Source organism: Octodon degus, unplaced genomic scaffold (assembly GCF_000260255.1).
Source record: "Octodon degus isolate 3935 unplaced genomic scaffold, OctDeg1.0 scaffold00025, whole genome shotgun sequence".
Lineage (NCBI taxonomy): Eukaryota > Metazoa > Chordata > Mammalia > Rodentia > Octodontidae > Octodon > Octodon degus.
This window is the reverse complement of record NW_004524601.1, coordinates 9895687-9906543: the sequence shown is the minus strand read 5'-3', so window position 1 is coordinate 9906543 and position 10857 is coordinate 9895687. Positions and strand designations below refer to the sequence as shown.

Sequence of the window (10857 nt, the reverse complement as noted above, 5' to 3'; positions counted from 1 at the left end):
GTGGGCAGGGGTGGCTTTGGGTCTGCATTCGGCTCATCATCATGTGGACGGTTCGTGGAATCATCTCGTTTTGGGAGGACTTTCTGTTCTTCTCAGACCTACTTGGTGAAGTCTCAGCACTTGATTTATGAAGGGTAATTAGGTAAAGGCTTCGCAGGGCTCCATTTAGAGTTCTTGCAGTCAGTCGTCATTTTGTACAATTCTGAAAAATATTTTTAGCCCTAGAAGAATAGAAATGTCTGCCTGAAATGCTTGTCTCTCACGAAGCCAAAGCTCTTGATGATTGTGTGTGTGTGTGTAATTAAATTTATATCACCTAATCCATAACATCATAGAAATTGTACAAGTCAGTGGGGCAAGTGACATTTCAGTTCACATAGACACTGTGCAATTTAAGTTGGGTTAAACATACTTATTGCCCTGATCATTTATCACTTCTCTACAATGAATACCTTTAGTATACTTTCTGCAGCTTTTTGAAGTATACAACTCATTGATTTTTGTTTTTTGAAAGAGCTGTGTATATACAAAGTTTTAAAAATGAATCAGCCAGCAAGGCTTGTGTAAAAAAAAAAACAAAAACCAAAGCATCTTGAGGCTTCGGTCCCTTCCTCTGGTTTTCTCGTCTACCCACTGTTGTTTTGCTCTTCTTGTTTCCTGACCTTTCCGTGCTGGCACTGCTGTCTGCCCACTGTGGAAGATACAGGATTAGCTCCCTTTCTGTCTCTGTCTGCCCAAATTTCTCACCACCCTGTCCTTCCAGGGTTGTTGTATGGGAATTTCAGTTTGCTCTAAATTACATTAGTATGACTGTAATCACAGTGGAAACGTAGTAAGCTATGATTATTTTTCTTTTCCCCGTGCAGCGTTTTGTTTTCTTGTGATGTTCTATTTACTTAACTTTCTTTGTACTTAGCACTGACTTGTCCCCCAACTTTTCACCAATCATCTGAATTTTCTCTTGGCGCTGTCTTGGATGTGCTGCTGTTGTATCCAGGGTCCCCTCTGACCTGCTGCACTGAGGCCCTGGCCGTCTGCTGTCCCACTGTCATCCTGGGAATGCCGATCTCTGTCCTGCCCATATTCCCTTTCCCGTCTCCCGTGCTAGGGCTCTTCTTTCCTATGTTCTGTGTCTTACTCTCTCTTGATTATCCCCTTGTATGGCAGGACACATGCTGAGAAAGGAGGAAAGGAGAGATCAATCATCTGAGAAATTGCATGTGTAAAATATCTTCATTTGGTTGCTTTTATATGTGGCCTTTAATGCTTCCAAGCTTGAATTGTAACTGTGAGAGGGAGAGGGAGAGGGAGGGGGAGGGGGAGGGGGAAGGGGAAGGGGAAGGGGAAGGGGAAGGGGAAGGGGAAGGGAGAGAGAGACAGAGACAGAGACAGAGACAGAGACAGACACACACACAACGAGACTGTCATTCGGTGGGGTGTAGGAAAGGAGCCACACTAGAAATGTTTAACTGACGCCATTCTCCAGGCAGCATCCTGTAACTATACACATTATAAATACAACACACATGTCTTTTCGGTTTGAGCTCAAGAATTAAACTGATTTGGGAAATCAGTTCAAAGGGGAGCTTGTTCTTTTCAGGTGATGGAGTAGAATTGGTGCTGCTCAGCTGGGCCACTGAAGGCAGCAGTGGGGACAAAGAAGTAGCTTGGAAGGCGTCCTCCGTGGCTAAGCAGGACACACGCCTCATTGACTGTTATTTCAAGTTTTATGGGAGGGATTTTTCTTTCATGATTAAGAAGTGCAAGATAAAGTAGATAGAGGTGGTAGCCACTGAACATTGTGAGTATGCCAAACGCCACGGAATTGTCCACTTAAAAGTTTAATTTTTCGTTTAAGTTATGTTATATGAATGGTAGCTCAATTTACAAGTTCTTTTAACCTAAAAAATCTGACATGTTCAAACATTTTCAAAGGTAGTAGCTATGTGGTATCCTGCTTTGGAGAATAACATATAAATTAACTTGTTTCATTGGCCTCATTAAATGGTGTCTGTTATTCCCATGTACAAGCATTGTAGAGATTGAAACATACACAAGTCTGGAAGATTTTCTGAAAGTTAATTCATTTTGGAAAAAGGAAAAGCAGTATCAAGCGGGCCAGATAGCTCAGCTGCTTAAAGCGCCTGCTTAGGCAGAGCGCAGTGGCAGGGTTTTACTCCTGGTGTGCTGTCCCGGCCCGCCCCCAGGGTGCGCTCAGCCGGCTATTGAGCCTGGGTGTGGTGGCGCCTGCTTGTAGTCCCAGCGCTTGGGATGCTGAAAACAGGAGAATCGCTACGAGTCTGATCTACGTAGTGAGACCCTGTAGACCCTGTACTAAATACAAAAATAATAATATAATAATAAGGCAATATATTATAAGGGATTGTAAGTGAAGTATTTCTCTTAGAGAAGGTAGAAGTAATAAACGAGTACTTAATGTATGTATCTTGTAACAGCAGAATATGTGCATTAAAACTAGATAGCACAAACTTTGATGCAGTTGAGACCTATTTTTTTGTACTGGGACTCAGACTCAGGACTATGCACTTGCCACGAGCCCAAGTAAGACTTTTTGATTCTTTGATTCTCCTGTGTATCACAGAAGAAATGGGTACCTCTGACGGAATGTGACACAATTCCTATAAATTTATACCACTAGTGTATTGCTAAGCTTTCATGTGAAATTCCTTGTCACTTAAAAAGGAGTAGTAGCATTTTACCATCTAAAACATGGCATTTGTCAGCATTGCATACTGTCCTGGACCATGCGCGCCAGGTGTTAGGGCAGGATTCAGGTCCCACCTTTACTCTTTATGGTTAAATTCTCTAGCTCTCATTTTCCCCATATGAGAAATGAACATAATAGGAGGCACCGTGTGAGAACGTGAATTAACATAGGCGGAGACTTAATTATTACCCGGCACAAAGTAAATTCTCAATAGATTTTTTTGGAATATTAGGAGACTGAATTTTCTGTGCTTCATTCATCTGTGGTGCTGATGAATGATGAAACCTGCAATACAAGCATTCTACACTCCGCAACCTCCCCAGCTGTCTTAGTTTTCTTGTTGTTGGGTCCAAATACCCAACACCCACAAGTTAAAGGAGAAGGAGTGTATCTCGGTTTGTCAGCTGGCTCCAGGCCAGCAGGGCATGCCAGAGGGGCATCACAGAGAGAAATAGTTCATGGCAAAGCAGGGTAGGCCGAAGGTGGCAGCAGCAACAGCAGTGGCAGGCGTTCCTTGCCCTTTTATCCCACTCAGGCTACAAACCTAATGGATGGTGCCCCCCACCCCAAGGTAAGGGTTCCCATTACCTACACCTAGATCTACGATAAACCACTTAGTGGACTAATCCGGTACCACATGCCTTTAATCCCAGTGTCACACTCTTAATCCACATTTACCCATCCTAGATTTGGCCACCTGCAAAAGGCTCCACCTACGACTGCATGAGGCTCTGGGGGAGGACATCTAGACACAGTGCACAACTCCAGCTCTCAATAAATGTTCTCTCCTTATTTTTGCAGTTTTCTTAAACTGCACTCCGTCAAAGCATATCTGGAGTGATACACATAAAGGAAACCATGGGAAGCTGCTGCTTTACCAGAGGTGTCGTCTGGCTCTGATAGCCAGTGTCAGTGGCCAAAGTGCTCTCCATTCCCCTCTTTCTCACTATATTCACTATGTTTGTCACTGCATTTGAGTATTTCTTTCTGTTTTTTTCTGAACTTGAGTGTTTTTTGCTTATCTTTAAGTTATAAAGATAAGTTTATACCTTACCTTGGGATGGGGGGGCACCATCCATTAGGTTTGTAGCCCAAGTGGGATAAAAGGGCAAGTTACTTATAAACATAAGTAACTTATATTTACTTAATAATGCAGTGGATTTGCAAAACCAAGAAGCTGTAGATAGTGTTCATTTTTAGCTCCTTATGTTTGGTTTAGACATGATCCCTATCATGTTTGCATTTTACTGAGGAGTCTATGAAAACTTGAGAATGAATCTGAGCTGTTTGCCTGCCCTTAAAAGATATAATTAATCAGTGACCACAGTAAGTATTTAATTTAAAGGTTTTCTTTACCTGTTCACCCAGAAGTGTCAGTTACCAGTGATGAGAATTTGCTCACTGGCTATTATTTTAGCTGTGGTTTGGAATTTGTAATCTTCCTGTAGATGAAGTTTTGTGCCCTGTCATTTTCATTGCTAAGCTATCTTTTAAATTTTGCTTTACAGATCAGTGATCAAAACTTTGGAAGAAGGCCCTAAACTTTCCAATGGTGGTGGTAACCATGGCAGCGGATGATAAAGTTGCTATCTTGACTGATGATGAAGAGGAACAAAAGAGAAAATATGTGCTGGCTGATCCCTTCAATGGTATTTCCAGGGAACCAGAACCGCCTTCAAATGAAACACCCTCCTCCACAGAAACGTCTGCTATTCCTGAAGAGGACATAGACTGGATAGAGAAGCACTGCGTGAAAATAAACAATGATCTTCTAATTTCCAAGGTCTTTTATTTTTTCTTTTACTCTGCCTATGGCTCCCTTTACCCACTTCTACCTGTGTATTATAAGCAGCTGGGAATGTCACCAAGCCAGAGCGGACTTCTTGTAGGTATCCGGTACTTCATTGAATTCTGTAGTGCTCCTTTTTGGGGCGTAGTTGCAGATCGCTTCAAAAAAGGCAAAATTGTCCTCCTCTTTTCTCTTTTGTGTTGGGTTTTGTTCAACCTGGGCATCGGATTTGTCAAACCTGCTACCTTGAGATGTGTACCAAAGATCGCCCCGACAACCCACCCAACCAACGCAAGTCACCTGTCAACCACCCTGTCATTGAATTCCTCTGTTCTCCCTTTCCCTAACACGTCACCAAGAATGCGTGAGAAAAGGAACCTGCCTAGTTCTGATTGGCCACCAGCGTTACAAGCAGGGCCTGTTACCTCAGAGATGGACATCTTTACAATGCCTTCTTCAGCCAGGACCACTGAACCCAGCCTGCAGCCCCAGACGGGTGGAATGACGGACCATGTTGTGGAGTTGATCTTGAACACAAGCACAGTGACCCCTGTCCCCACAGGAAACGTAACCAGGGAGACAACCACTGCTCTCGCCACCACCACCAGGTCACTGCCTTCTGCTCATGTCATTCTTGTTTATGACCAACAAGAAGTAGAAGCGATATTCTTGGTGATCTTGGTAGTTGTCATAATAGGAGAGTTTTTCAGTGCCTCTTCTGTCACGATTGTCGATACGGTGACGCTCCAGTATCTGGGGAAACACAGAGACCGCTACGGCCTGCAGCGCATGTGGGGCTCCCTGGGCTGGGGCCTGGCCATGCTGTCCGTGGGCATCGGCATCGACTACACCCACATAGAGGTGCTTATCGATGGGAAGGGGTGCAAGCCCCCGGAGTACCGCAACTATCAGATCGTCTTCATCGTCTTTGGCGTTCTCATGACCATGGCCTTGATCGTGGCTACTCAGTTCCGGTTCCGCTACAACCACTTCAAAAACGACAGCAAAGGAAAAGAGGTGGAGATCCCTCAGGTGGAGAGGAACGCCTCCACGGAGTCCTCTGAGGAGACGCCATCCGCCACAAGCCACTCGCAGACCTTCAACTTCTGGGACTTAATCAAACTGTTGTGCAGCGTGCAGTACGGCTCCGTGTTGTTCGTGGCGTGGTTTATGGGTTTTGGATACGGCTTTGTGTTCACCTTTCTGTACTGGCATTTGGAAGATCTGAATGGAACCACAACCCTGTTTGGGGTCTGTTCTGTCCTGAGCCACGTGTCGGAGCTGACAGCGTACTTTTTTAGTCACAAGCTTATAGAATTGATTGGCCACATCAGGTAAGAAGATACGTATGCTCTCAGGGCCCCTCAGCAAGGGACCTTTATATTATATAGTGTGTAACAAGTTTAGCACAATGAAGGGTGCTAGAATTTGTGTTGAGGGTGGGATTGGGGTGAGAACTTTATTTGCTGCTGTTCCCCCCGAGTGTAGAGACAGAAGGAAAGAAAGCAAGAACCTCACTGGCTTGTCTAAGCCGAGGAAGCCAACACACCAGTATTAGCTGCCTCCCTGCCCAGACTGCTCAGAAGGGACCTGCAGGCCGCTTGGCCATGTGCTGAGGGACTCATATGGTCAGTATTTTCGGGTGTAGGGCACTAACTCCATCAACTGTCTTGTCCCGTAGACTTGAAGGGTCTGTCTGCTCGGGCGTTTATGACAGAGCACTTCCACGGATAAAAAGGGTCATGTTGTTCTGGCCTTCGTGTATTGTTCAGTTACTTACTGACAAGGATAGACCTTGGCTGAGTGGCATCTACAGATGCCAGGGGCTGGGGATGTGGCTCAGGGTGAGGTGCTTGCCTGACACACGCACAGCCCTGAGTCTGATCCCCAGCCCTGAAGAAGAAAAAAACCATTATGTTCAATGAAGTTGTGATGCAACTCAACATAATTCATATCCATCATAGTGCATGGAAGAGCTTCTTATATAACTTGTTTCAAATTCTTACGCAAACCTTTGTATTTTTTATCTTCCTTGAGGAAATGGGCTATTTGAAAATCTCCCTTTGGGGGCCGAGGAGATGGCTCAGTGGAATAAGCGCTTCCCTGGCAAGTGCAGGGGCCTGAGTTCAATCCCTGGTTCCGCGAAGGGGGAAAAAAAAAAATCTCCCTTTTGGCCAGGCTTATAGCTCAGTGGCATAAGTGCCTGCCTGGCAAGTGCAAGGTCCTGAGTTCAATCCCTGGTACAGCAAGATAGATAGATAATCTCCTCTTTACCTGAAACTTCCTATGTTAGCCTTTCAGCCACCAAACAAAACAAAAATAAAAATGCCTACTATTCCTTTGACACCATGAATAATTGCCAAGAGAATGTACCTTGCTGGTTTTTTTTTTTTTTTTTTTTTTTTTTTCCGGAACTGGGGATTGAACTCAGGGCCCTTGCGCTTGCCAGGGAAGCGATTATTCCACTGAGCCATCTCCCCAGCCTGGTTTTTTGTGTTCTATTGATGGCTGTAAAATGTGCACCCTCCAGCTTAAACATTCTTGTCTTGGAGAAAAGGACAACATTGTTGCCCCTAACATTTCAGGGACATCACTAAACGAAAGCAACGCCATACATTTGTTTTTATGTGATAATCTTTAAATCTGCTGTTTCTGTAGGCCATCAAAAAAGGAAATAGATAATGTCAAATAGGCTTTTGTTTCCTTTCTAACTGAAGAAGATGTTTTCTGATTTGAAGTTTCAACCTAGAATCATTCCTTTCCCCTAAACAGTTATGAAGATTTTTTTCTTATTCGGCGTGGTTGTACTTGGGGAGTGTGTGCCCAGGGTCTCTTTCTCAATATTTGACTCCTTTGTTGTCACAAACAAAGTGAGACAGTTGGTGATGGTTCCCAGCGGTGCAGCCAGTTGGAGCAGGCTGACAGGGAGCCTTCTACTGGCAGGGGCTGGGCCACCCTCAGCCAGGTCAGCCACACTCCGATGCTTCTCACTGTGCAGATGGGCGGGGACTCAGCCTTCTCTGCCGCCGGAGTTTCTGAGGGAGCTCACTGCTGATAGTATTTTTTTTAAGCCAGATTTCTTCCAGTAATGTGTTTGCAAGGAGGGGGATTCCTAGATACCAGTTTTCATCAGTCAGTAGCATCAGAATATACACTGCGTTCTGTTTTCAAAGAAATCATTGGCATCCTCTCCCATGGCTAACAAAAGAGTTCTCATCTGCCTTGGCCTTTTATCTGCAGTATTTTCATAATCCTAGTGGGTTCATGACTACTTTTGGTAATTTTATCAGTTTATAGTTGGTTTTTCTTTCTGAGTAGACTGTTGTCTCATTACTTCAAAAAACTTATTGTCCAATTACCCTTTATTTTCTGGTTTTATGTATGAAAAAATATCTTTTCTTATTTAATGATATAATTTAATGATGTAAGGCTCCTTGTGATCACAGGAGCTTGCTGGGATCCCATCAAAACAGGGTCACTTCATGCCCCTGTATTTGTATTCTGTCCATTAAAATGTATTGATTAATTTAAGTACTTTTAATGGGTCTAATAGCTACATTAAGATTATGCCACTGTCTCACTCTTCTCTTATTGCTGGGACAAGTACCCGACACTCAAAATGAAGGAAGGAAAGGTTCATTTAGCTCACAGTTACTGGAGGTTTCAGTCCACACTCAGCTGGCTCCAAGGCACAGTGGAACATGGCAGAGAGCAGCCTTTCATGTCAGCAGCAAAAAGCAGAGAGCAAAAAGGAGTGGCAGCAGCCCAGGCAGCTAGCCAGCCTCTCTCCCCTCCTTACATTGTAATGCACGTGACCTGCTGCAGGATCCACACCCACAATAATCATTCAGAAACTTCAGAAGCCCCCCATGACTGCATGAGGCTTTGAGGGGACATCTAGACACAAACCATAGCAGCCGCATTTGTACTTAGTAGATCTGTTGCTGTTGATAGTGATTCTGAGAGTCCAAATAGGTGGTGGTTGTTGAGATTTAGGGGTTTAGAAGTATAGTGGTAACAGCTTAAATTATAATTTGAAGGATATCATATGTTATAAAGCTGAAGAATTCTTAGTCTTTATGTTTTCCTTGCAGGGATATTAAGGGAGATCTAGCTGGGTCCCTTGTGTATTCCTGTGCACTTTTTCATTATTCCATATCATATTGGGAGTTTTAGAGTTAGCATTACCATAAAATTTGTATATGCTAATTAATCCAGAAGTGTGTGTTCACAAATTCTATATATAATTCAGAATAAAGACTCTGTACCAGAAATCTTTTAAAAACAGCACATTTCAAGGGCTGGGGATATAGCTCAGCAGCATAAGCATCTGCCTGGCAAGTGCAAGATCCTGAGTTTGATCCCCAATATAAGTTTGGGCCCAGTTCTTCAGGGTAGGACTTATTGGCCTAGAACACACACACACACACCCATACACCTGTGCGTGCACATAGGTACACATACCAGAGTAAATGATTTCGGGTTTTGACTTCGGATTTTGTCCTCTAAAAATAACTTTCTCAGGGAAATAGCATAATGCTTAACATTTAGACTAAGAAAATAAATTTCTTCGACATCACAAGACTTTAGAATGTATAGAAATTACATTTTTAGGCCCTTTTATGTAAGGCTAATTAGCTACAGGTATTTTATGTATCCTTGCTGAGTCAACACCTGTGCTCAGGGCTGTGACCAAAATAAATAGTATGAGTGGTTTGTAAATTTGTAGATCATTGTTATCCAATATTTTCCTAGTAAGAGACACACAAAAATATACTAGATCGATTTACCCCCCAATTTTTTTCCTGTGTAGACCTGAGGATTGAAGCTAGGGCCTTTGTACTGAGTTACATCCCTCCCCACTTTTTAAAAAAAAATATTATTTTTATTTTGTGTCACTAAGTCATGAAGTTGCTTAGGCTGGTCTCAACCTTGCAGTCAGCCTCCACCCTCCCACACGCTGGAGATAACAGGTGTGTCACCATCCCCAGCTGTCACCATGAAATTCTCACATTGGGGGTCAGTTTTATCAGGTACTTACTGTCCAGAGGGGATAGTCCCCACCCATTTTAGCTGTGAATTACTCCATCGTAGCCAAGCATCTGTCTGGGTTGGCCCAGCTTGTGGAAGAAGGGAATGCATGACGCGTAGAGCAAGAGGAGGAGCAAGGCTTTCCTGAGGGGCGCGGCAGGGGAAGCCAGGCGAGGCGGTGGGGCGCTGGCCCAGACTCCACTGAGGGTGCCTGGGAGAAACAGCAAGAAGAACGGGAAGGTGCAGCTGGCTGACTGATTTGAACTGGCCCTGAGAGACGGAAAGCATGTCTGTCTTTAGATTCTGTCTGTTTGGTTCTTCTTTGTTCCTCCCACTGCTTCATGCCACCTCCTGGTCCTGGAATGAGGACCCGTGGGTGCCTGGCTCCCTGACAGAAGCCCACTCCCACACCACCCTGCGCTTCTCAGGCGGAGCCCCCGTGGCAGTCGCTGCAGTGAGGAAAGAGCTCAGAAATAGAACTCAGCTCCTGATGCAAAAACACGCCACCGGTGGGCTAAACTGTTTTCCTTTTTGATCTCTTAAGGGAGGATCAGTTCTCTTCAAAGACTTTTACCATGGTGAAAAAAATTGTTTCCAAAGGTTCAGTTTTCCTAACAAATTTGAAAGTATGTGAGACGTCCCCCAGAGGAGCAAGTCTTCCTCTATAGTATTTTAAAGTGACCCCTGAGTATATGGTCATTGTAGTGGAAGAGATACTTAGAATCCCAGATCCATAGGATACAGAGCTCTGAGGGAGGGAGGTTGGAAAATATACGTGGGTGCTGAGCCTCTCTGGAGCAGCGGAGTCACGGGGCTCAAAGCAAAGGAGCGCCATCAGCCTGCGGGATGTCACTTGCATATACATGGTGCCAGGTAGCTTCTCAGCTGCGATTTGGTGTTACCAGTGCTGTGGTATTTACTGCCGCCCATGTCCTCGTCTTGCTTTAGGGACAGTTAGCTCCTTGGGCATCCCGGTGCCAGGGCCTGAAGCAGGCACCCTCGGTGGGTGTCACTGAGTGGACCCAAGACATGAAGGAGGCAGAGAGAAAAAGCAGAAGTACAGGGAAGAGGGAAGAAAGGAAAGGAAAGCAGAGAAAGGACATAGCTGCTCTATCTAGGGAACGACTCCCTTCTGTCCTTATTTATGAAAGGCGGGGTTCCTATTACATGGCGGATACAAGCGTGACCTCAGAGTCCATTGCCTCATTTGGAGCCTGGATCTGCCTCTTGGACCTTTGACAAGTTACAGAACTTACTGTATATCTCTTCTGCCATCATGAAATAGGCATATTGTTAGTACCTTTCTCAA

The 10857-nt window shown here is 44.5% G+C and overlaps 1 protein-coding gene across 2 annotated transcripts in view; it reads left to right on the top strand.

Moving 5' to 3' along the window:
• The window catches only part of Mfsd6 (major facilitator superfamily domain containing 6), a 60619-nt gene that overhangs the window by 14526 nt on the left and 35236 nt on the right, over positions 1–10857 (top strand). For both annotated transcript variants that reach the window (XM_023712294.1, XM_023712293.1), the window contains exon 2: positions 4237–5851. In XM_023712294.1, the coding sequence (XP_023568062.1) occupies positions 4278–5851 (1574 nt within the window). In that variant the 5' untranslated portion in view covers positions 4237–4277. The remainder of the gene's footprint in view (positions 1–4236; positions 5852–10857) is intronic.